At 37.8% G+C, this 27,798-nt stretch overlaps 1 protein-coding gene across 1 annotated transcript in view; it reads right to left on the bottom strand.

Annotated features, from left to right (window-relative positions):
- Positions 1–27,798, bottom strand: part of COL6A5 (collagen type VI alpha 5 chain) — a 93,287-nt gene that overhangs the window by 21,715 nt on the left and 43,774 nt on the right. The window contains 11 exon segments of the mRNA XM_074195784.1: positions 4,610–4,818; positions 7,492–7,582; positions 9,658–10,320; positions 12,114–12,207; positions 13,483–13,958; positions 20,415–20,451; positions 20,559–20,594; positions 21,751–21,813; positions 23,449–23,511; positions 27,318–27,353; positions 27,477–27,527. Of these exon segments, the coding sequence (XP_074051885.1) occupies positions 4,610–4,818; positions 7,492–7,582; positions 9,658–10,320; positions 12,114–12,207; positions 13,483–13,958; positions 20,415–20,451; positions 20,559–20,594; positions 21,751–21,813; positions 23,449–23,511; positions 27,318–27,353; positions 27,477–27,527 (1,819 nt within the window).

Below are 27,798 nucleotides of genomic sequence, written 5' to 3'. Positions count from 1 at the left end.
CAAAAATCAAACTAATTATCTTCTAATCATTTTTAAGAGTGTATCAACTGTTGTCATTAAAAGCTCAACTTGCCCACAATTCTGTCATTGTCTCATTTTATTTATGACTTTTTTTTTAAATTAGTAGATACCATTCTTATTCTATTAAAAAAATCATTCAGACTCAGCAGTGGATAGCCAGGTCATCCAGACCCTGGATGGAAAAGCCAATAAAGTTTTCAGTGTGAATATTCACACCTAGGAAATTGGCAAATGTCACAAATTGGGGCTGGATTTATTGTTCTGTTGACTGTCTTGACTTAAGAAAGTGATGAAAAGATAATAATAATATGGATTAAACTTATAAGTGTGTTGAATATACATTTTTTTCAGAGAGCTTATATGTGGGTGCAAATGTGTATAACAGATATTCAAATACTTTTAAAATCAAGAATAAAATTTCTATTCTTATCTATTATCTTATATATATGTATTATATATATATATATTCTATATAAGAAATAATGTGTTACAGGGCAAGGAGGACTAAATTGAAACATACTGAGGTTCTGTCATTAACTAGTTGTATATCCTTGCTTGAGTCCTGTAACTTCTCTCAGCTTTGGTGCCTTCATCTCACAAATCAGTTGGACAAAATGACCTTTAAGGTTCCATTCTGCTCCAAAATTCTTTGACCCTGAGGTGAAAGGTATGCATCAATAGACTACACTCAAGCTTATTAAGCTCCTACTGTTTGCAGAGTACTGAGCTCCTCTCATATTTCTCATACAGAAATGAGGCCGACATTTTTAAAGCACAGAAAATGATTCCTAGTTCAAATCTAACTTGGTCATGTAAAAGACAATGGCTTATATTAAATTCCCTAGTAAAATTTGTCATAAAAAATCAATCTAGCACCACAAATATTTGTGGGATAAATGAATAAGTTCATTGGGCATTTGGTGTTTGAAGTGAAGTATACAGTCATTTTGTATTATAATTCTAATTATATATAATAGAATTATATATAATTCTAATATAATATTTAATTCTAATAATTATAATTATAATTCTTCCCTTTTTAATTAGATGAAATTGAAAATTTGGATCCCATGCACAGTCTATTAAAAAGTCCATGAGATCTTAAATGTTCCCACAAAGGTGAAATGAATCTCCACATTACAGGTAAATCACCTGGATTTTACTATACATTTTTAAACAGAAGTAAATTCTACCAATAGATGCTAGTTGACACAATGGATACAACATTTGACTTTGAGTCAGGAAAAACCTGGGTTCAAATCCCACTTTAGATACTTATTAGTGAACCTGGGTAAGTCTCTTAACATTTATCATCATCAGTTGCCCAACTGCAAAAGAGAGTTAATAAGAGCACTTTACCTCACAAAAAGACTGAAATTTCTTATAGGACATTTTTTTCTTGTTTGGACACTAAGGTATCTAAGGTAAGAGACAGCAGACACTGTGCACATAGTAGAAACCCAATATTTGTTGAATGAGTGTATGAAGGCATGTCAGAGCTCCTGGATAAAAATTCAATGAAAAATTCAATTGAATTCATATAGGACAAAGTCGTCTCAGAGTCCTGCTAATTTAACCAAATGATTATTTCTTTCTGTACCAAAGAGGTGGACACAAGTCAGGGAGTCAATACCATATGCAATGGCATTGGGGAGGAGATGGAGATAAGGATGACCTGGAGGAATAGCAGAGATCCCAACAGATAAAAAGAGGTTTAGACTGGAAGAAGGTTAATGGATATTCATCTATGAAAAGGGTCTCCTTCAAAAATTGCAGGAACATTTAAGGAGAGTTAATGCCTTCTTTTAATTCTTTTTCCATTGAAGAATGAGTTCATTAGTCATTGTTCACAATGACTGCCTCAGGAATTGCAGCAACAATCCAGTTGTTATGAGTCTAGGGACCAAAAATCTATTATTTGGGCAGCAACACATCTGGGATTTCTCAAACCCGCTCTCCCAGCTGATTCTTCTCCAGAAGAACACTATGTTATATAGAAATATAACACCAATAATTCTTGATAACTAGCTCTGCTCAACAGAAAAAACAAAACCTATAGCACTATAGTCTGAGAATACAAGTCCAGTGAGAAACTGGTTTTGGTTGATTTGCTTTTAAATGGTAAAAAAAAAAAAGGAAGTTTCCCTCAGGATTGAGCCTCTTTCCATGCCCATTCTAGAATCACCTGCCATGATTTCCCACCAAAGTCTTTCTCCTTTCACCAGATTGGAAGGGAAACTCAGAGAAGGGGATAACTCAGCAATTACATGTTTCTTACTAGAACCATTCAGAATTCTTTCTTCAGTCCCACTGGACCTGATTCTGACTAAGATAATCATTGTGATTCCATGTCATCTGAAAAACCAAATGGAGAATGCTTTTTTTACTAATAATACAAATGACCCTAGAGGAGAAAGTGAGTGAATTATCCAAATGACCCTGGAGGAGAAAGTGAATGAATTATCCAAATGACTCTGGAGGAGAAAGTGGTGACTTAGCACAGTACCGACTCACTCAAATCCGATTCATGTGCTTGTCATGACATCATTTCCCTGATGTTGTGGTCTTCTTCAGATATGAAGGACAAACATTATTATTATTATTAATCATTTTCATTATTATTATTAATTTTATATACTTGTGCATATATATGTATGTATGTATAGATTTCTGTATATGAGTGAGTATATGTTAGATATTACTATCGTTATTGATGAATTCTAGCTACAAGAAATGCTACAATAGAGGACACAAAAACCCATCCATCACTGACAAAATTTGATTTAAAAGCAAAAGAGGCAAGTCTTCCTGGCAGGGAACATTAGAATGAAAAATGTGATAACCTGAAATCTTAGTTGCCATAGCACCAAACACATCTATATGCTGATTGATTCCATTATTATTAGAGAGAGAACTTGTCTTAGGGATGATTGACACAGTTTTTTCATTCTGAATTTTTACATCCACAAAGGTAAGTTTTTGATGTCTTAGAGTTTAAAGGCATTAACTTTCCAGTGAGGGAATACCTTCCAGGTGCACCTGAGCAAGTGATTTCCAAGACAACACCAATATAAGACCCATATTTTATCCATTAACCTATATAACTACTAAGGTTTCAAGTTTAAAGGGTCATTGAAAAATAAGGCACAGAAAAACACAAAAGCTGCCAATGGGAATGTGAGTGATGATCTGTAAGTTGGTGGGGTGCAAGGAAGAACAGCAAAAGAAAATACAGGTATGAATATGGAAGAAAATCCATGTCTTTCCTTATTCCTGCATAGCACCTTCCTCATTAGGTCATATATCCAAGAAATTTTATTTTCTAAAGTGAACATTTATTAATTACTTAATTATTAAGGATATTATTTTAAATTATCAGAACTATAATTTAATTAAACCAAATTTTGAAAAATTAAGCATGAAATTTCAGTTTTCCTTAGAAACTTAAAAAATGAAGCCTCAGACACTAAATTTTTTCATGACATCCACTCGGGATGACTTTGAGCTTATCCTGTATCTTTATATGTTCCTTATGTTTTTGATTATATCTATGAAATTACACTAAAAATGCTTGTAATGTGGCCAAACTAGTATTTTGGATGAATTTTGTGGATTTTCTGAAAGATCATCCTTCAAAATAAAATTTTCTGTGAAGGGTTTGAATTTTTGTGACATAAAGATGAAAATATTTTATTCTGATAGGAAAAAAATGTTGTCCTTACTTTAATTGATTGTCTGATCTTTAATAATCAAACACAGTCGCTGACCATATTGAGAGGAGATCATGGGTGATGACACAAAGAGTTGGGAAAAGATCTCTTTGGTTATATTTTATGGCTCAGGGGATCCATGAGAAGGAACTCTTTCATTTCTTTTAGGTTTTACCCAAATTCAGGAGTAGTTGACTAACTTTGAGAGGCCTCCTTGACCCCTCCTCTTTTCCACTTTGTTCTATATTCTCCTTTGCCACCACATTCAGTCACTCCATCTTGTTATTTCTGATATAAATTAATATTGTTTCTGTTGTTATTACTAGGGTGGGGGATTAGCTAAGAGAGGGACTCAGAGCAAATGCTAGTGGTCATTTTATTAGGATCTCTCATGGTTTTTGTTTTGTTTTGTTTTGTTTAGGATTTTTGCAAGGCAAATGGGGTTAAGTGGCTTGCCCAAGGCCACACAGCTAGGTCATTATTAAGTGTCTAAGGTTGGATTTGAACCCAGGTACTCCTGACTCCAGGGCCGGTGCTCTATCCACTGTGCCACCTAGCCTCCCCAGGACCTCTCATGTTAAATGATTCAGGTGGTCAAGAAACTCCAAGAATGTAGAAACACTGAAGGACACAGTGTGTGCTGTAACCCCAAACTTAGAACTCTAGAATGTCAGAATTAGAACGAAACTTAGAGAAATCACATAGTCCAGTCCAATCTCATCATTTGGCAAGCGAGGAAATTGGAGTTTTAAGTTTGTTTTCAGAAAATGGATCTATTCTACTGTCAACCAAAAACCGCTGGTTTCTTATTACTGGAAATCTGGGTCTGAAATATTAAAAACTTTTGACACTTTAATATGAGCATTTCACTTTCTTACCTGAAGTAAGAGATGTTATTTCTTCTGTCCCCATTGTTGTAGGGTATTTCGCTATTAGTTGTTCTGGCTTTAACATTTGGTTGGAAAGGTAGACCACCTTGTCACTTGGAATGTCTTCCAGTGAAGCTGAGGAATGTTCTGGCTTCTTTGCCTCTTCATTTAACAAACTATTTTCACCAGAGGAGATTTCATAAATGTCAGTAATTAAACTAGAGCAAGAAGATAGGAAAGATTTTAGGGAAGTGTAGGTGACATTCATGAGAGGAAAATAACATGATGGTCCACAGTTATCAATTTATTTCGAGAGAAATGCATTTTGGCTAAATTTTTTGCAAATTAATGTTAAATTCTTCACCCACATGGTGAGAGTAACCCTATTAATTAACCCTGCACAACTTAACTCTAATAGTGGTTGGCAAGCAGAGGCTATGAGCAATATATCTGAGAACTATACTAGTTTCTCACCCATCCTGGGATTCCCTCTAGGAAAAAAGATTAAGGAAGGAACACCTAGACAGAGTATTTTCTTAGGCTGGTCCATTCTACTTATGCAGACTTCATTCTTTGAGGATGTAAAACTGAAAGGTGTTGAGATTTCAGAATAATGAAACAGTGTAGTTTAGGAGGTTGCCAGGATCTTTGCCTGGACAGCTGGGATGATGTTCCCTTGTGTACCAGTCTGAACTGCAAGATATCTGAGGCTCTGGGCCCAAAGAACCGAATGATTTCACAGTGAAGAATCTCAATCATGAGGTCAGTGACGGTTCATCCTCATGGTGGTGCCCGTGTGAGAAGTCATGGAAATAGATTTTTCATAGGATCACAAGATTTTGTTTTGTTTTGTTTTTGTTTTTGCAAGGCAGTGGGGTTAAGTGACTTACCCAAGGTCACACAACTTAGGTCATTATTGTTTTTTTTTTTTTGCAAGGCAAACAGGGTTAAGTGGATTGCCCAAGGCCATACAGCTAGGTAATTATTAAGTGACTGAAGTTGGATTTGAACTCAGGTACTTCTGGCTCCAGGGCTGGTGCTCTATCCACTGTGCCACCTAGCCGCCCCTTAACTAGGTAATTATCAAGTGTCTGAGGCCGGATGGATCACAAGTTTTTAAAGAGGAGAGGTATCTTACAGTCATGTTAGTCCTATTTTTCCATTTTATAGATGAGGAACTTGGTGACCAAGAGCCAATAAATGGTAATGTTGGGAACTAAACTTAAATCTGGACTCCAAATTCGGTGCTATTTCTGCTACCAAAAATGCCTCATTTGTTTTTAATCTATTTGAAGTTTATTTTTTAAAAATCACAAATATCATCAGGCATGATGGCAAACATTTGTTGTCCAAGCTACCATGAAGGATGAGCTTGGCAGACTTCTTGAACTTAGTGAGCTATGATGATTGGGAGTACACGTTAACTTTGGAATCAATAGAGTGAGGCTCCAGGGAGGAAAAGAGAGAAAACCCAGTTATTTAAAGGTCAGAAATGGAGCAGGTCAAAGCCAGATGTCATGCCTGGCAGTAGTGGGACCAGGTTCATGAGCAGTTCTTGCATTTCCAATCAGAAGAGAGGGTGAGACCCAGTCTTTAAAAAAAAGAGATGAAACATACATTCTTTGTATTTGTTGTTTCCTAAGTACATACATTCACACACATATACTCCCAGACAAGTACCATGGTATAGTGGATAGTGGTCTAGGCTCAAAACCAGGAAGACTTGGCTTCAACCTTTGACATGACATACGTTGGCTATAAGACCAATAAACTCTCAGTTTTCTGAACAATTCTTAAACTTTCAGTTGTAGAGAGGTGCAATCAGTATTGGGAGTAGGGAATTATTCCTCTAGAAATTCTGCTTATCAGTGAAATCACCGGTTCAGTGCCTTCTGCCTATCTACCTATGGCCAATGAAGTATTTTGTTAGGGGATTAAAAAAAAGGTTCTAATAGAATTCTGGGCAACTGGGTGGCATAGTGGATAGAGCACTGGCCTTGGACATTTACTAACTGAATGTCCCTGGGTAAGTCACTTAACCTTATTTGCCTCAGTTTCTCAGCTATAAAATGAGCTGGAGAAGGAAAAGGCAAACTACCCCAGTATCTTTGCCAAGAAAATTCCAGAGCAGGTTCACGAAGACTTAGATATGACTGAAATGACTCAACAGCAACAAAAATAGAACTTTAAAATGTGAGTGCCAAAGAATTTTGAGTAAAACCTCGTGTTTACTGAATTGTCCTGGTTTTCTGATTGACTTTGATATGATGACCACATATAGCAGATAGGACTCAGAGTACTAAGAGATTTTTCTGGAACAAAACTGCACAAATGTCTCAGCACCAATATTCTAGTTTCCTTCAGAAGCTGTTGACTACTAGACAGTTCCCTGATGAAGCACATGATATTTGATTCTTCCTCTGACACAGAAAAAGCTGAGAGGGCAGGGTCTTGGGGACTTCAAGCCTGAGGACCCCTGAGATTCTGTAATAGACATGGAGCCATCATGAACTCTCATGATCTACCCAATCCTGATGAAGGTGCATCCTGATCTTGTGGCATATATCAAAATATCAATTTTATCATCCCTTTTCCTACTCTGCCAAGAATCCACAAGCTTTGAAAAGTAGAATGACCCTTCCTCATTACATCTGGAAGTAGAAAGAATGGATTGGCATACAAAATAATAAACCTCAAAATTCAAATTCTAAGACTAAAGACACAATGAGAATGTAGATTTTGCTTCAAAAATGAACTCTAGCTTCACTTGGAGAAGATGTTTTATTTAAGTCCCTTTGTTACTCTTTCTAGTCTGTTAATCAACAACACTTTATATACATGGTCATCCATAATTGATAACCTCTCCCCAAAATCAAAGTTTCCCAACTCACTTCTCATTCCTGTTTAGAGAAAATGATGGTTCTGATAAGATGAGTCTACATTGTGTCTCCAATGCTGTAGGGGGATATTTATTGAATCCTCCTATTAAAAGAGTGGGAAAAAATGCTTCAATTAGGTCTTTAAACTTGAAAGGGATTTTATGAGGCTGAATTATATTCTCTGCAGCTATATTCTTTGAAGAATAAGGGCATCTGAGATAAGGTATTTGAACATCACTTATAAAAGTATGTGGAACAAATGTTTATTTAGGGTCTTTTATCTATGCTAATTAACACGTTTTTATTACATTGGAAAATGGGCCATGGTAAGAGTTTCAGCTTCATAGTCTAATTAATATGAAACATGGTTCCTTGAATATCATTCCAAGAGATGGCAAGCCAAGATATGGCTGCATGTTGGAAATTGCTCTTTTGCTAGAGCTGACACCCTCTGTAATTAGTTAAAAGAGCTCCTACAATAAAAAGGTAATCTGCCTTTAAAATATTAAGTCTTCCACTGAGATCTATTCAGAATATCTCCATGATGCTGCAACTAATATCTCCAAGAGAGAATCTAGTTACTATTGGGATTTCTTTTGTTATTTAGGGTCAGATGAGAGGCACTGGGATGCTTGTTATACAATGAAACACAGCTGCTGCGCTATATAGTGGAAAGCAACAGCGACTGCATCCTTGAATGTTAGGGTTGCTTTGGAAGAAGAGTTTTGGACTGTGGGTCTGGACTAGAGGACCATGGGAAGCCTTTAAGAATAATTCTAACTCAGTTTGATCTGAAGGATTGTTTGGGACTATTCAGGTCAAAACTTTTTTTTTTATAAACCAGGGCAGTGTGTGCTTCATGAGAAGGACCCCAAATTATCTCATGGCCTCTTTCTTCCAGGTATCTAGTGGGGTTGGAAAGGCATCATTCACAGAAAATACAATCCAAATCCTTACTCCAGATTAGTATCTGGAGCATGAAAGAGATTAGGAGTTACTGGTCATCCTGATTTTTGTAGCTAAAATATTGTTAAAAGAGTAACTTACCAACCCATACCCCATTAGCATGAAATATATAGTCAGTGGACTAAATATAGATGAACTATATATAAATATCTATGTATATAGATATCTATATCTTCAAAGATAGATATAGATATATACACTAGGGCACATTTTAGATCTTTGAGTATCCCACAAACTCCATTCCTTCTCTCCAGGATAGACTATAAAATGCTCTGTCTTTTAATGCCCTTCAAAACTTTCCTTTTCCTCTCTTTTAAGTCTTTTTTTCTATCATTTTTTTTAGTTTTTATTTTTGCAAGGCAATAGGGTTAAATGACTTGCCCAAGGCCACACAGCTAGGTAATTATTAAGTGTCTGAGGCCAGATTTGAACTCAGGTACTCCTGACTCCAGGTCTGGTGCTCTATCTACTGCGGCACCTAGCTGCCCCTTTTAAGTCTTCTTATATCTTATTTCCCTCTATGTACTTTGCAATCCAATGGCATTGGCCTTCTTGCTGGTTTTCCTTTAAGAGATTCCATCTCGACTTCTGACATTTTCAGTGATTGTCTCCCATGCCTGCAGCTCTCTCCTTCCTCATTTCTATCTTTGGTTTCCTGAAAGGCTCAATTAAAACCCTACTTTCTGCAAGAAGCCTTTCCCTTTCTTTCTGAGATTATCTCTAATATATCCTGTATATCTCATTTTTTTACATAATGTTTTGCATGTTGTCTTGCCCACTAGACTGTAAACTCCTTGAGAGCAGGGACTGTTTTTGCTTTTCTTTGTATCCTCATGCTTAGCAAAGTGACCAGCATATATGGGTAGGTGCTTCACAAATATTTATTGACTTAACTTGATTTGATAACCCTCCTGTCCTCTCCTCCCTCCATTGGTATTTTGTGGCCAGGACTTTTCATTGATGTATGGTATTCTCAGGGAGCAAGCTTCTAACCATGCAGATCAACCACTACTTCACAAACTGTAGCATTCTCTGGGGTGCCAATGGTATTTAAGGTCACAAAAGTGCTTTGTGTAGGAGTCACTACTTCATCTCAAGTATTGCTAACCCCAATGATAGAGATATTCACTCTACCATGCACAGTGGCATTATGACTGCTAATAAACATAACTCTCTTTTTTAAAAGCAAAGAAATGGAATTTGGGGACTTACGTCTGACTGAGTAGATAAAAGGCTTAATGAATTGTACGGCATAGTCCAGATTGGGTTTGTGAATTCTGCCAAGTTGAATCAAGTGATGATCCAGTGGGAGGCTGGCTAAGTCCTCTACTTCATCTTCTCGTGTGGATCCCAAAGAAATCACAAATAAGACAAAGCCCTGGCATTTGGCCCTCAGGGCCATTTTCCTTAAGACATCCTTTTCTTCACTATTTTCTCCAGCAGTTATGACAAAGATGACCTTATTTTTCCTCGCCTGTTCTATATTGGAAAAGATCCTCTCTGTTGTCCATTGTAGGGCATGGCCAACAAAGGCTTCTCCATGAAGTTGTTTAAGGGATTCCTGGATATACTTCTTCATTAAGGTTTTGCTGTTATAGGTAGTAAAGATAAATTCTTCCTTCACTGGGGTACTTAGTCTTGTCCTGGAGAAATCCCCTGGTGAATAACTTAGCAAAGCCAACCGATCACCTTCACTGGATTGCAAAGGTTTGGCAGAAATGTCAAAGCTGTCGATTGTTGAGCTCAGGAAAGATTTCAATTGCTGAAACTCATCTCCTGTCACATGTCGGGAGCTATCCAGAAGGAAGAGGACATCCATGTATGAACTTATTCGATTAACTTTCTCTTCTGCACAATCACTGGGAAAGCATTTATCTGCAAATGAACAAAACTACTCATCACTTACATAGTGGAATGGTAACCCGAGAAAGATTCTGGATTCTGGGGTAACATCTGTTTTTGAAGTCTTTGAATGTCAGACTGGCAAAGTCACCCACAACATAAAACCTTGAATTTGGACATCTCTCTCAATAGCAGACATTTATTTAAACAATACTTAAAGTATGTTGAGCATTTTAGATTCACGGTAGCCTCACAGCTACCTGGGAGATAAGTAATATGTGAGTTGTTATCATTCTTACCATACAGGTGGGGAAACTGAGGTTTATAGTAAAATTGACTTGCTTAAGTAGAGAACCCAGGGATGTTTCTATTATAGAATATTACATTGTTCATACACCACAATGCTCCTCCTCCCATTTTCCCTTTAATACTGACAGAGCTATTCATTGAAACTATGAATTAAATGAGCACAGCTTTCAGACTTAAGTATGATATCTATCTATAATAACTAAAGATAGTATGGGAGAAACAGCAGGTTCATGCTTAGTATAGTGCCTGGGCCATGGTAGGTGCTTATTCTTTGTTCTCAAAGATGACCAAAATGACACAAGGTCAAGGTACAGTGTATCTGACTGACTGAACAGAAGGCTCTACCACAAGTCAGGCACAAATAGTCCTTGTGAGCATTTGGGATGGATTCTTTAAATTTGCTCATCTTGTACAAACAAATGTTAATTAACTATAACAGTAGGAAAAACACTTGATAGAAGACTCCCAAATCCAAGATTGGAATATTGACTGAATCATTTGACCATCCTGGGTTTTGATTTTGTTTTCTATAAAATGATAGGGTTGGTTTGGGTGATCTCCAATAGTTGCATAGTAAGCATTGTTAGTCTCAAAAGTCAGGTAGAAAAGGGAATGGTAGGGCTATTTAAACGCTACTTAAATCATCTTCATTGAAATTTAAGAGGAAGTTGGTATGATTAGATTTGATTAAAACTCATATTCTTGGCATAATTATTTTGTATAACAATTATTCATGTTAGAATCTTATCATTCTGCTAGACTAAAAGTTCCAGGAAGGAGCAGATGAGATAAGAGAAGACCACATTTTAATGAACTTTGAGTTCCTACTATTGCCTGTCCCCAGTAAGCACCTACAGTAAGTTTCTGTCCAAGTTTTATGTTGGACAAATATTTCTTAAATTGAACTGCTTTTGGATGGGTGAGGAAACATCAAATTTCTTAAAAGTTAATATTATTTTTTTATAATAATTGGGGGGCAGGATTCCTACATTTGGTCATATTCAAAAATGTCTCTATCTGTGCCTAGAGTCCTCTGTTAGGAGGTGGGTGGCATGCTTCATCACAGGTCCTATGGAAATGCATTGATTAGAAGGCACCTGTCCATTTTTTTAAAGTTCATCTTTCATATAGCAATTGTGGGGGCAAATTTTATGTTCTGAAATTCTGTGCCAATTATAATTTTAAGGATCTAATTCTTGCCCAATATGTTATCCAGTATATATCTGTAAACCAAACTATAACTCTCTAAAGTCAGGCTACATAATTCATCTGAAGGCTTTAAAACTTCATGATGGGGGGTGGCTAGGTGGCGTAGTGGATAAAGCACAGGCCTTGGAGTCAGCAGTACCTGGGTTCAAATCCAGTCTCAGTCACTTAATAATTACCTAGCTGTGTGGCCTTGGGCAAACCACTTAACCCCATCTGCCTTGCAAAAACCTAAAAAAAAAAAAAAAAAAAAGAAAGAAAGAAAGAAAAAAAACCTTCATGATGTTACATTTTTTCCCCATTGGTCTTACCATAGCAAAGTGTGCATTGACGAAGTCTTTGTATTGGCTCGGAAAATTGAGGGGATACAACTGGAATGATCTGATATGTGCCAGTTTCATCAAACTATATGGAAGAGAAAAAAAGTCTTTCATTTTTCTTTTTTTTCTTTTTGAGACAACCATACATCTGGAGCCTCCCCACCTCATAGGTTAGTTAAAAAAAAAAACTCAACACCTTCCCTATTTATAACAACTCATTATAATTCTTGAAACATCTCCAAGCAGATTATTGCACTGAGGGATGTAGGAGAGATATTATTATCTCCATTTTATAAATGAGCAAAATGGAAAAGTATTAAAAAATGTGTCCAGGATAAATGAGGTAGAGAACAAGCTCTCTACAATTCAATGCAATTTTTTTTTTTTGTGACTGGAGACTGCTTTAACTCTGACTAGGATTCAAAGAACCTGAATTCAAATCTCAGCTCTGCCACTAACTAGCCAAGGGAGTGCCTTGTCTCTCTGTGCCACAATTTTTTCACTATAAAATGGAGATTGACTAGTGCAAGGGTTCTTCACGTTTTTGTGTCATTAGCAACCCATGGTTCCCCTGTAAATGTATCAAATAAAATATATAGAACTTCAGAGGAAACCAACTCTCTAGATAGATAAAGATATTTATGGAGAGAGAGAGAGAGAGAGAGAGAGAGAGAGAGAGAGAGAGAGAGAGAGAGAGAGAGAGAGATTAAATACAGCTATTCAAAATTTTCAAAAAAGTTTATGACTCCCAGAATAAGAAGTTTTGTTTTGGGTGATCATCTATAAGCATTCCTTGAGTACCTCATGGGTACATGGCATTAGAGTTGGTATTGTACCTACAAAGGTGAATAAGTCTGATCCTTGCCCTAAAGCATCTTATAATCTAGTTTGGGAGACAGGAAACATTTGTATAAAGCTAAACAACAAAAGATATCACATGCCAAGATCCAAAGGATGGGTAGAGTCAAGAGGCTAAAAGAATTTGTTGAAAATAGCCTGATGTGGGTAGCAGATCAAACACTTGGATTAGGAATCAGAAGAAATTGCTTCAAATCTCAGCTCTGCTATTTGCCAACTGAATGACTAGAGACGTCTCTTCTTTTCTCTGAAATTTGGTCACTAAATCTGCAACATTAGGGGGTTGGATTAGATTACCTCTAAGGTCCCTTTCGCCTCCAGTGGTCTATGAAGTGCTGAGATAGTCAAAGAAATTTCTTTAGAGGAGTGTTGAAGGTACTGATAACTGCAAAAATAATTAATGATCTCCCCGTGTTATCCATCACTAAGAGAACACTGCTTTGAAATTGCATTTCCATGAATAAATAAATAGATAAATATAATAGCCTGAAGAAGTTCTTACCTGGAAGGCCTCCTCAAGGGCAAACATTTCATTAAAAGTAAATACAGCTGGGATGATATTGAGGCCGCTGAACTCCATGGTGGCGGTAATAATCGATGACATATCTGAAGATTGGCTGTCACTAAAAAATACAGTAAGCCTCCTGACATTAGGTCCTGGTAAGGTTCGTTTGAAAACATTCCTGGCCACAAATAACATAGCATTGCCAAGATCTCTGGAGTAGGAAGGTGGTTCAAATGTCATTCCGGAGAGTTTCTGGAGAAGTTGTCTCTTGCTGGAATAGTCTGACCAGCGGAGCAGATACCTGTTTTCAGAACTGTAGGAAAGGACAGCAACCTTTGCTCCCACAGGACAATTGTTTTCCCTGATTTTAAGGTCCTTCACAATGGAAATGGTCATATTTTTCACAGCTTCAAATCTCTGTCTTGACACATCCAATGCAAACACCAATTCTGTTGGGTAGACAGGGCATTTACCTACAAATCAAAGAAAGAAAGACCACACATGTAGACATTCTAGATCAATTGCACCAAGCAAAAGGTTTTCCTTTTTCTAAGCTGAATCTCCTTGGTTTCTTCAATAGATGATGATATGGTAGGAGCAATATCCTAACACATTCCTCCTATACCTGCCATGCAGGTGAGTCTAGCTTTTCCTTAAAAGGTTTTGAAACACAACTTGAGACTTGGTTGATTCAGGGAAATAAAGGCTTAGATTGTGGACAAATATAGCCTCCTTTTCTGAGGACAAAGTAACCCTGAGGTGCACCAGGTGCCTCTTGGAGGTTTGACTGGTGGATCCGAATGGATAATGAAAAGAGGGGACCTTTGTTCAGCTGAACAGACTTGAGATGCCTTCAAAGTGTCCTTGCTGAATGTCTTTATCCTAAGACAGCTATCTAAAACTCCCTTTGTTAACTGAGACTTCTGAGTATCTCATTTTGTTCCAATATCTAAATGAAATTCCCAGGGAACTGACAAGTCAGATCCATCCCAGGATATGTAGCAAGCTTTCCAGTCCCTTCATCATCTTCTTTGCTCTTGTCCAGATGCTCTCCAGCTTATCATCATCCTTCTTAAAATATGGTACCCAGAACTGAATAAAATATTCCAGGAATGATCTGAGAAAGGCTACCTCAATTTTCTAGAGCATTTGCAAGCTCTTCCTCACCCCCCCCAAATCACAGCACAATATTTATGTAAATTACATAGATTCAAGTGGAGAGTGTAAAAACCAGTGATCACCAAACCTACAGGTAATGGGAATATTATCTAAGTCTCCAGTTCCACGCTTTAATTTCTAGTACCTCCAACAATATCAATAAAAAATGTCTGTTCGATTCTTTGGTAGATTGTTAAAACCCAAGACAAAGAAGGAAAAACATAAGAGAGAAACCAGCCATCCTGAATGAGTTCAAGTCGTCAGATCCAGATGAACAAAAACTGGAAGAATTGGTGGTGACTGTTGTGATAAGATCAATGAAGATGATGGGTAGAAGGAGATCTGCTACAATTCTGATGACCCATAAAAACAGGATGCTAACAAGCTATATGTCAGTGACCTCACCTTCAATTCTTGGCAAAAATGTAAAATGCTGAATAAAGGGAGAATGAGTGAACATCTGGAAATTCATCAAGAATAAGCCATATCAGACTAACCTTCATTTCTATTTCTGACAAATTCACCAGATTGTGTCTATGTTCATATTAAATTCTGGGATGGTGCAGGTATAATTTGTCTCAATTTGAGCAAAACATTTGACCGACTCTCTCATGTTATTTATATGCATAAGAGGATTAGGAATGGATGGGTGATAATATATTTAAAAAAGATTCAGAAACTGGCTAAATGCCTGGCCTCCCACAGTAGTCATTAATGACAGTGTCAATTTGGAAGGAGACTCTCCTGGTGATCTGGGTTTGGCCCAATGCTGTCGTGCACTTTTATCAAGGATTTGAATAAAGGAATAGATGACATGGTCATCAAATTTTCAGATAACATTGCTTAGAGGGATGCCTGGCACAATGGAAGACAGAGTCAAGATTCGAAAAGATTCTGACCATATAGACCATTAATTGATATTGATGGATTAATGCCAGTGACTAGGTGTGCTTTTGGTTTTATGTCCATACTACTATTATTATAGCAGATGCTGTTGCAGTTAGCATTGCTTTCGAATGGGAAAAGGTATGATAATGAAAACTCACCTTCCCAACAGGCTGTAAAAATGAGAAAGAAAGAGTTAATATTTTATAATAAAATATTTAAAACATGATTAAAGCCAAATTTTATTATTTTACTTTTACATTTTCCTCGAACTTTATATGATCCTACTCTTTAGATGCAAGAAAACCAATGATGAGCCTAGCTAACTCATTGAAATTTAAATTGATTTTCCCCCTTCCTTGTAACTGTTTAAGGAAGTTATACAGTTGTTTTCACAGGATCTTGTGCTGAAATAAGAAGAATGGCCATTCATCTTTTAAGCAAAAGTCTGTTTTTAGTGACAAGCTTTAGTGATAAGCTTCTGTTTTAGTGACAAGATTTCTAAAATTCAATTCATTTGATTCCACAATACCCACGTAGGCCTTCTGAGACCAATGCTGGGCTGCAAAACTAAAATCTGTCATCTAATTGTCTTCCCTGAAGAACACTCTGACAGCTTCTATTCTCCTGAAGAGCACCAGGGAATTCCAAATAATCTTATGTTTGGCCACCAAGTTCCCTTTGTGTGGTTGAGTTTAGTCCTATTCTGCAGAAATAAGGAGCCTTCCCCAGAGTTATTTCCACAAAACAGCTTTGCTTCCCTTTAAGTATCTAAGATAAAAGTGTCTAAGTCTAAGATAAAACAAGAGATACCGGTGAAAAAGGCTTACAGAAAAATTTGACCTAGCTATTTTTCCAAGTCTATTTTATTAATCTTTTGGGAACCGAGAAACATTCAAATTTTACAAAAAGGCATTCTATCCAGCAGTATCCAACAGGCCTTCTTTCCATGTATCACATTCAATTACAGCTAGGTCCCAATTAATGAGAATAATGCAGCCCACTAAATGATCACATTATTTGAATTTTCACTGCATATTTCCATTAACCTGGGACCAATGGTCATTCTTATATACTTGTAACCTCGGTGCAGATTTGAAATACTTTCAACCACTTTATGGAATTCATTCTTCAAACTAATTGGGACCTAGCTATAAAAAATATTTATCAAGTTCCTGCTATGTATAAACCACTGGGCTAGGTGCTGACATACAAAGACAAAACTGGAAGACTTTTCCTTCAAAAAATTTAATACAAATATAGATTCTTCCTTCCATCCCCCCTTTTCTCCTTCCCCACTTCTTCCCCCTTTCCCCCTTGCCACCTTCCTTCCTTCCTTCCTTCCTTCCTTCCTTCCTTCCTTCCTTCCTTCCTTCCTTCCTTCCTTCCTTCCTTCCTTCCTTCCTTCCTTTTTGACTGAATCATGAGATTTCTTCCATTTGAGGAACTTCTGGTGTGGAAACTCTCTCCTCTGATTCATAATGGTAACTTGTGTGAATCTTATAGTTATAGAGTGTCCTAGAGGCAAGGTTTATTGATCACATCGCATAGCCTTGTATCACTCTTAGTCAGGACATCCTGACTTGCTTCCTCTATTCTTTTCAATTTGCTGCCTCTCTATGAACAGATTATCCTTATATATCAATCAGGTGAGCATTTGCCTGGTTCTGTCATAAATGAGTTGCTAAGAATCTGAATAACATATTATGTTTGAATGTAAACCACCATTTCTCCTTGATCTCCACTCCCAGTTTTATCTGATTTGTTCTAGTCTAAATTTATCAGTAAAAAAGTTGAATTGCTATCCTTCCTCTCAAATGCATTTAAAATGCTACTTTCTTTAAGAAGTCTTTCCTAATTCATATGATCAGTAATGACTTTTCCCTTCAGATCATTCCATAGGATCTTGTTTTTTTATGTCTTCAAGGTATTTATCATGTAATATTCTATATTTCCTATCTCTTTTGTGTGCCTTAGTCTTTCTAGAATGCTGTGAATTCCAAGAAGGCAGGGCTAATGTCTCATGTGCTCCATGGATTTCCATCATAGCTCAGGACCAGGCTGGTTGATGTATGCTGATGTGTTCTGTGATGAGAGTATTTAGAAAGGGAAGGAAGGGTTGGTTGCAAGGGGTCAGCAGATCATCATTAAGAATGGATTATATCAAGTTAGTCTCATTTGCCTTTGCAAAGGATTACTCCTGTGACAGATCAGGGAATGGGACACCCATGGGAAAACTTAGATTTCAGCAAAGCATTTGACAATGTTTCTCATACTATTCTTGTGAACAGCATAGAGAGACATGGGCTACAGTTAGGTGACCTTGAAAATGTTTGAATAACCAGCTCAACCCAAGGACTAATGCTTATGTGGAGCCTGTTCCTGATCCTGCCCTTGCAGTTGTTAGGTACTCTCTTATTCTTTTTTTTTTAGGTTTTTGCAAGGCAAATGGGGTTAGGTGGCTTGCCCAAGGCCACACAGCTAGGTCATTATTAAGTGTCTGAGACCGGATTTGAACCCAGGTCCTCCTGACTCCAGGGCCGGTGCTTTATCCACTACACCACCTAGCCACCCCAGTACTCTCTTATTCTTGAAATGACCTTAGTACTAAAAATTTCTCCTAGGTGCCAGTTTATGTTGTTATCCTTGGCAAGTCATTTGGGATTGGCACTTCCTTATGCACACTTTCTCCCCACATTCCCTTTCCCTCATCTACATCATTAGGTCTCAGGAAATGCTGTGGCTACTGGACTTGGAGATGGATTGGGAAGATGACTTTCCAGGAGTCCAGGAGCTCCTTGATCCAAACTAATTTGTCCCTTGAAAAGCAAACATTGCCAAATATGGCATCAACCCCTACAGAAGATATGACTTTTGCCTTTAGCCCCATGGGGAGCTGCGGAATAGGCTATCAGCATTTCAATCTAACCAGACTAAAAGTAGACAGCAAAAAAATTTAAGAAGACAAACAGATTGGGGCAACAAGGTGGCGCAGGGGATAGAGCACTGGCCCTGGAGTCAGGAGGACCTGAATTCAGATGTGACCTCAGACACTATATAATTATTGGGCAGTGTGACCTTGGTCAAGTCATTTAACCCCATTGCCCTGCAAAAAAGGACAAAAAAAAAGACACACATATCTGCTCTTTTTTAACTTCTCTGGTGGTCACATATATGTACAATCCTTCCATTCTTTCTCTGGCTTTTACAGAAGGGAGGAGGTAATTTAGTTGTAACCCCTTTACAGAATTACTTAGGGCAGGGTAAGGGCATAGGAACTTTTAAAAAATTTTTGGTAACTATATTTCAACATGGTTTCCTTTGTTATTCTATGCATTTTATTTTATGCATTTTAAAAAATTCCTCTAAGAAGGGAGCCATAGGTTTGACCAGACTTCCAAAAGGATCAAAATACTAAGAAAAAAAAAGACTAAGAATTATGTTCTCATTTTATAGAAGTCATTTTTGGTGACTTTACACACTTATATTCTTCCTTCCTTCCCCCTTTCCCCCTTTCCCCCTTCACCCCTTCTTCCCCCTTTCCTGGTTCTCCTGGACCCGCAGGACTCAGTAGATATTTTATTTTAAAAGCCTCTCTATCCTGCTCTGAAAAAGTCATGTCTTTTTTTATGGAGTGAGATTCAGTCAGCCTAGCACTTGGTCACTTGTTGAAAGATTCCAAAAAAAGTTAGAAGGAAAGGGAAATCAAATGAGGACAAAAATTCCTAATTAGAATGGTATTTCAAACAGGTTTGTGGAGATGTGAAGATACTTTTAAAAGTTTTGATTACTGGTAACCATTCTTCATTTTATAAAAACCAAAATCTGCTCTCTAGTAACTTCTGCCCTTTGATCCTTATTCTGCCTCCTGGGCCACAAAGAATAAGTCTAATCTCTTTTCTAAATGAGTATTCTTCAAAATGTTTTAAGGTAGGAAAATTGCTATCCTGGATCTCAAGACTTCTCTTTTCTAAGCTAATCATCTCCAGTTCTTCCAAAAGATCTGAATTTGACATGATTTTGGTTTTGTTTGTGTATCATTCACACCCTGCTCACCCTTTTCTGGATTCATATTAGTCCCTCAATGATCCTGGTTAAATATGGTACATGATGTTCAGGCATGGTATGAATAGCATAGAGTAGAAGCCTCACTCGATTTGTCTTAACTACTGGGATTTCCCTTCACCAAAAGCTAGTTTGAATATTGTACTTAAGCTATTACTTTGGTTTGGTTTTACTTTGAGTACAGAGAAAAATGATATGTGATGACACAATAGCTCCTGTTTAAAAACAAATAAACAATAGCTTAAGTACAAGACTCAACATTTATCCATCCCACCATCAACACCATCACTGCCATCGCCACTATTACGACACTACTACCACCACCACCATTACTACCAGTTAACATTTATGTAGTACCAACCGTATGCTAGGGTCTGTGTGTGTGAATCACTTCACAAATATTATCTCATTGGATCCTCACAAACAACGCTGGAAGGTAGTGCTATCATCACCCCCATTTTATAGCTGAGGAAACTGAGGCAACTAGAGGTTAAGTGATTTGTCCAAGGTCACCCAGCTAGCAAGTGTCTGAGGATGGATTTGAATTCAGATCTTCCAGACACCAAGCCTAGCAGCACACTATCCACTTGACCACGCAGCTAAATTTTATAGGGTTAGATTTGGCTCATTGTTATATAGCCTGTTGTGATGCTTTTTTTGGATGGTGGTCATGTCACCTAATGATCAGCTCTCTTCCTCCTGTCATCTGTGCCATCTCCATATACGATGAATAGGCCAGCTATATTTTGAGCCCTACTGACTTCCAGGTGCCCATATGGCATATGATACTTCGGTCACATTTGTAAAACTAGAATACTCACGACTATGGTCCCTCAGGAAACGAATAAGCTCACATTGCTGAAAGACAAGAAAGGGAGCCAGTGAGCGTACAGAGCTAGTGTGGGTACCACTCATGTCTGGAAAGATGATTTGGAGACAAAATGCTGACTGAGAGAGATACATACCGAACTTAGAGGCTGTCCTTTCAGGCCTTTAGGACCCTAGAAAAGCAGGAAGGAAACTATCGGATTGTGCACAAGATTAATTTGTACACATTTTAAAGTTCTATATTAATTTTCAGAAATAATTAGACACATCAGAGCATCCAATGCACAATCTTTTGAATGATTCATGCCCTAAGGATGAAAGATTTAGAGATAGAAGGGACATAAGAAGTCATCTAGTCATCCTGCCCCAGTACCCCCTTCCCCATTTTACAGGTGATGAAACTCAAACTGAGACCCCAGGATCATCAATTTGGAACTATAAGGACCTTAGAGACATTGAATCCGACAAGGAGGAAGCCCAGGCTCAGAGATGCCCGGTGTCAACCAGTTAGGAAGTGGTAAAGCCAGGCTTAGAACCCAGCTAGTACCACACTGAACCTCCCATACTCAGTGTAGGCTAAATGAATGGTTATTAGCTGGCACAAACTGAATTAGGGGATAACCCCTGAAGCCTTGGCTCAGCAAGGCTTTGCCAACACTAGCCAAGTGCATTTTGACATATTGGATCATTCAATACATTCCCTCCCCAGACTGCACACTACATGGACTGAAGTGAAAGGAATCTGTTTGTTTAGATGAGGCAATGTTTTAAAGGAACAATATGCAAGAAGCAAGCTGAAATATTCCAATTTGTAAAGACCAAGAATTGGATTTGCACTCAAACTCAAAGGGTGGGCATGTCATAAAGCACGAGGTAAAATTAGAGAAGGGAGTTACTTTTAAAATGTTGCAAGTTTGATCTAAACACCCATTTTGTTTTTATTATGGAGCTGGTTTTAGGCAAGAAAATCAAGGATGGATGAGAATCAGAAAGAAAGCATCAGGTGCCAGGAGATCCAAATGTTAAGGGAGCAAAGATCCAAAAAATGCTTCAAGCTCAGTTTAAATTAATCAGAGAAGGCTTTTTTGGACTTTCTTCCTCATTCCCTTTCCAGTTCTCTTCGATGAAGATTAAAACAGTAAAAGTAATTGGACATTTCCCCAGTGGCCCTCAAGGACCATTCTTTTGTTTTTTTTTTTTTCATAGGGAAGAGAACAATAGCATCTAGTGTTGTAGCATTCTGGGAATTTACCCAGACAGCTTTGTGAGGGACTTTGAATGTAAAAAAAAATCACCAGAATATTTTTCACCAGATATGGAAATACTTACCCTTGGTCCTGCAGATCCAGGAGAACCAGGAAAACCAATTTCACCCTTTGGACCTAGGCCAAACTACATTTGAGAACATGTTACAAATATCATCAACCCATGTGACTTTATATAAATATAAAGATCCACACACATATAAGAAAAACATTAAAGAATAATTATAAGGCACTTAATAAGGTCAAATTGCTTACTTATGGTATATGAAAATGTTATCAGTATGCTTGAAACTCAATTTCAATCAAACCTCATAAACACAAGTCACAGTTCATTCAGGGCAAATAAAAATTTTAGCTTACTTAGAAAGCAAATAACTATTCGTAAAAATGAATCACAAAACCAGACATCCTTTTCTAGATTTCCCTGACTACTCATACTGCAATGTGTTTTGGGCTGCAGACTTCACCACATATATTTTTAAGTAGATAAAATGAAGAGAAATAGTCTATCATATTAAAGAGACCTAATAATAAACCTCCAATCTGAAAAAAAGTGGAAAATGCATCACTTACTAACAGAAGAAGAGAATTGGAAAGGTCAGTCATTTACACAACTCAGGATGATGGACTTGGGCACTAATGAAATTTATCCAGTCGAGTGGAAAACACCTGGCCGCTGCCAACCTTTTCTGAGAAGGATGCCCATGACTGAATTCATAAATAAAAATGAAAATGCACCTTCTATCTCTGTGCTTTTCTTATTGGAAGAACATTCCTCCAGATAATGAATAAGTGGTTGGCCTCACCAAAATGACCTTGGGTTAGGGAGAGTGGAATCATCATAAAAGTCTCAAAAAAAGATGGTGGAGGAAGAATGGCAGTTTCCCTTCTGCTCAGAGAGATCACACATAAGAAGACAATGTTCAGAATATGGTACCAAAAAATCAAGAATGCTATTGCTTGCAGATATACACATATACCACACATAAACACACACACGTATAATTTAATAAAGGCAGGAATGTGGAGGAAAGGTAGGATACAGGAATATGATTGTTGACTTTTCCACCAAATTTTGTTCTGGTCTCTAGATTCATTTGAAAGTTAATCAAGGAAGATTTTGGAAGTGAGGTTCAAGAAATCACCTCTGCTTTCACATAACCCCTTCCCAGAGTTCTAACTGAGCCCTAAAAATGAGTTGGGAGATATGGGATCCCAATCAGGGAAGCAATGCAAGCTTAATTTCTCTTTAGTTGGTCAATTGTTTTCTGAGAGTACTGGCTTAAAATCAGTCTTAGACACAGATAAACTTCACCTTAGGATGAGGACAGTCTGACTGAGTTTTGATGTCTTCATAGTTAGATTAACTCAGTCTCCCTTTCAGAGTGATGAAACTTTCAGAGAGAGGCTCTCCAGCCACCACTACAAACAATGCTATAGTCTTAATATAAGTTAGCAAAAGGTTGAGGAAATTAGCATTACCCAAATAGAACCCCCCCCAAAATCAAAGATTTACCACTTCAACATTGCATAGATTCATGGAATTTTGGAGCTAGAATAAACCATAAAGATCATATAGTCCAAAGCAACTCATACAAATGGATAAAGAAACCTAGAGAAATTGAATGGCTTGTCCAGGGTTAGACAGGCAGTTTAGATACCCTAAGGAACCAGAAACAGTATAAACTGTTCCTTAAATGCTAGAATTATTTTATTTAAAAATAAGCAAGAACCATTATTCCAGGGAAGTTAGTCTACTTACTGTGGCTCCTCTGAATCCTTTAGGTCCAGGTTTCCCTGGAATTCCTGGGTTACCAATATCACCCTAGTGAATGAGATATAACAAAATTGAAGTATTGAAACTATCCATACTACAACTTGGAAAAATAGGCAGTATTTTAAATGATAATAAGAGTAATAATATTTGATATGTATAATGCTTTAAGGTTATGAAGTGCCCACTCCGGGGTAGGCATTTAATAGATCCTGGTTGGCTAAATGATTGAAAAAGATATTCATGACTCAAACTCTTATTTTTAAGTTTAATAATAATAATAATAATAATAATAAATTCCATAATCAATTGAGATGACAAGTATGTAAATATCTAAATTAGGCTAAATAGTTCTTGTACTAGTGTGGATGTGACTTTTCTGGTTGGTTAAAGCTTTCCTTCTGATATGTAGTTATTGGAGGTGGTAGTTCCCAAGATTTCCCAGATGGTCGATTACTCTCCTTATTACCTACCCTTCTTTCAGTTATCAGCTCTGGGTAATTAATAGCCTCCTCAAATCTTCTGCATCTGATTATTCTGAGGCTTAAAATCCTTGCTATATGATTTGGAAACTTCTGATATTTACTGATTATGTTACACTGTCCAAATCATTTACTCCCACTTGTCCTCAGTTTACTCATCTGTAAAATGAGGACAATAATAGCTTTTATCTCCCAGAAAAGTTGTGAGGATAAAATGGGGTAACATTTACAAAGCACTTTGCAAATCTTAAGTAATTATTTAATTGCACATTATTATTATAATTCTATTTATCCTTAAATATTGTTCTTTCTGCTTATTGGCATTAACATTCCACTCCATTCATTTTTGTTGTTAATTTGAGTTTGACTCTTTGTGATCCCTTGGACCATAATACACCAGACCCTTCTATCACCCATTATCTTTTGAAGTCTGTCCAAGATCAAATTTATTGTTTCCATGGCACCATCTATCTCTGATATCTATCAGTTACCATCTCATCCTCTGCCATTCCCCTTTCCTTTTGCCTTCAATCTTTCCCAACATCAAGGTCCTTTTCAATCAGTCTGTTCAATTCTACATGACCCCTTTTAGGTGTTTTCTTGGTAGAGACAGTAGAATGGTTTGCCATTTCCTTTTCCAGCTTGTTTGAAGATGAGAAACTTGGGGTCTAAAGTGATTTAAATGATATTTCTAAATTTTCATTTAATATAAATAAATTTCTTAATCTGACAGAGCAGGGAACCTGAGAGCCCTAGGCTAAAAATGAGTAAATTTTTGTAATGATGCCAAGATACATTCCTCCAAGCTTAGCTCAAGTTCATCCTGATCCTCTCTCCAGTTGCAAATGGCCTTCCCCTCCCCAAAATGTACTCTGTATATATGTTTTGTGTTTCATTTATTTATATACACAACCTCCCTCCCAATAGAAGATAAGCACCATAAGGGAAGAGTTGTTTTAGACCCTTATGCTGGACCCCTAAGAGGAGTCTAACCAATGTTTGTCCAGGCACAGAAACCCATGAAGATGGTCTGTGAAGTCTGCGTTAATAAAGGGACTTCATTAATGGAACTCTTAAAACTCTGAAGTATTTCCCAAATCACCTGAAAACAACGGAGAATAGGGGAAATAGGTCTTATGGTGATGGGGAGGGGAAGTAGAAAGTCAGTGCAAATGTTGCATGTATGTGTGCTGTATTTTCCTTTTACTGGTTAATATGAGGGTCCATATGCTCACCCAGTAGTCACACATCTATCTTCCCAAATAATCTGTGGACGAGGCCTGTAGGTGTGTTTAGGCACCTGAGTCAATGAATGATTTCTGCAGCTAGATGACAGAGTGGAGCGAGTCTACTGCAAGCATATGTAGAGTCAGCAAGACCCGAGTTGAGATCCTGCCTAAGAGATTTGCTAGTCAAGCAAGCCAAGACAAGTTGGACATTTTCTTACCCGTAAAATAAGGCACAATAGCATAAAGATTTGTTGCCAGGATCAAATGAGATAACTTATGTCAAGTGCTTTGCAAAGTCCCACTTCATTTGGGGTTTTCTTGGCAAAGGTATTCAAGTGGTTTACCATTTCCTTTTCCAGCTTATTTTACATTTGAGTAAACTGAGGCAAACAGAGTAATGGGACTGAAGCCAGATTTGAACTCAGAAAGACAACTCCAAGTCCTGAGCCACCTAGCTGCTCTAAAGTACTATATAAAATGCTGAATATTATTATTGCTATTATTTTTATTTGGGGGCTTAATTATAAAGGATCGAATAATAGACTCATTCAGCTCATCTTATGCAAAATGTTTATCTCCATTATTGATTGCTAGTAAGGCGTAATGGACATTCATGAAACAATTGCTCCAATCCTCCCCTAAAGCACCCAGTCCCATGTGTAAGGTTGGCTGTGTGTCCACTCCATTTTATTGTTTTTTGTTTTTTTAGGGTTTTTGTAAGGCAAATGGGGTTAAGTGGCTTGCCCAAGGTCACACAGCTAGGTAATTATCAAGTGTCTGAGGCTGGATTTGAACCCAGGTACTCCTGACTCCAGGGCCAGTGCTCTATCCACTGCGCCACCTAGTCACCCCAATGTCCACTCCATTTTAAGCAGTTACTTCAAAGATACAATGAGAAGGAAGGAATGAAGGCACCATTCCTGCCTCTTCTCTTTCCAGATGCTCTTGACTTTGATGGGGGAGAGGGCAGAGGGAGGGGGGAGTTTGACTAGTACTGGTACTTTTGGCCACTAGGGGATGGACCAAATAAAGAATTCTGCAGATTTCATAGACCCTTGTAAGGGACTATTTCTAAATTCAATTTTAAAAATAGTTCATCAAGCAATGAAGTAAACTTAAATAGTTAGACGTCTCTCCTATGTCCTTTTGATCCGTGGCAAGAAACTTCAATTCAATTCACCAAACATTGATTAGTCAATCACCTTCTATTACATGCAAGGGATTGGAGATACAAAGACAAAACATGGCAGGTCCAGTTTCAAGGACCTTAGCTTCTATTGGGTGGGATACACTATGCCTTGTTTTGCTTTGTTGTTCAGTTGTGTCTGACTCTCTGCGACCCAATTGGGGGATTTTCTTGGCAAAGATACTGGTGTGGTTTGGTATTCCCTTCTCCAGCTCATTGTACAGAAGAAGGAACTTAGACAAACAAGGGTCACACAGCGAGTGCCTGAGATCAGATTTGAACTTATGGAAAAGAAATCTTCTGGGTCCCAAGTGTTCCCCACTGTGCCATAACAATGGAGTACACTGTCGTTTCAAAATGGAGAGAGCGTTCGGAATGGGGGGGGATCAGAGGAGGGCTTCTGTGCCAGCTAGATATATTCTGAAGACAACTGAAGATTCAGGAAGAAGTTATTGTTCATCCTTTGTTCTCCACAAGAGCCAATGGCATCAGAAGGGGGGTGTCTTGATTGGCAAGCTATTTGGTTTTAAGTGAGGGGAGGGGGGGAAGATGTGGAAAATCACCAGCCTCACTTTCTCCTCTAGAACCATCTGAGTTCAGTGGCCAGAGATGGGTCAGGACCACTGGAGATGATCCTGGTTGCAGGGAGGAGACCTTCACCTTTTTAAGTTAAGGTCTTTGCATCTTAGGTTAATTTTTATTAGAATAAAGAGATAAAGGGTAATAATGTGAAATAAGGCTGGGAATTTACAAGAAAAAATAAATTAAAAAAACCCTTTCCTATTTAGAAAACAATGTTTACCACCAGATACCCAGGGCTGTGTTCTACTCTTTTCCACTAAGGACCCAAGAGAAAATACTTCTCCCTATTTGTCTTCCCCTCTGTCCTCAAAGCTTATCTGTGTATGCAAATAGATATTTCTATTACAGTAATTGCAATTTAAGTGAAGCTTTTGGTACCTTGTTTCCACCATCTCCTGGGTGTCCCCTTGGGCCCTGTAATTTGGAAGACAGAAGATGAATAAACAAATGTAGACAGATCATTACTTAGTGCATTTGTACTCATGTGGTTTTTGATTCACCGAGTAAGCAAAGTTGAAAGCCTTTTTTTGGAATTACCTTAGCTCCTTTCCTTCCCTGGAGGCCATAGCCTGGAATGCCCAAGTCTCCCTGTGAACACAGAATGAATTTCAAATTTACTGCATCACCTTTCCAGGAGGAGACTCTGGCAAAAGTCTTCAGTCAAGTTAACATGGTCTTATCCTTTTGGAATAGCCATCCAAAGCCTACTTATTCCCAAGGTGAAAGGGGTGGAGGAAGCGACGATGGGGATCATCTAGTATTGCACTGTCTCCCTGTAGATTTTAGATATGCTCCAGGAAGCTATAGCCCAGAGATGCCAAAGGAAAGGACTAGTCCAGGAAAATTTCTCACCTTCTGG

The sequence above is a fragment of the Macrotis lagotis genome, chromosome 7 (assembly GCF_037893015.1).
Source record: "Macrotis lagotis isolate mMagLag1 chromosome 7, bilby.v1.9.chrom.fasta, whole genome shotgun sequence".
Lineage (NCBI taxonomy): Eukaryota > Metazoa > Chordata > Mammalia > Peramelemorphia > Peramelidae > Macrotis > Macrotis lagotis.
The sequence above is the reverse complement of the archived record's forward strand: the minus strand, read 5'-3'. Positions and strand labels throughout refer to the sequence as shown.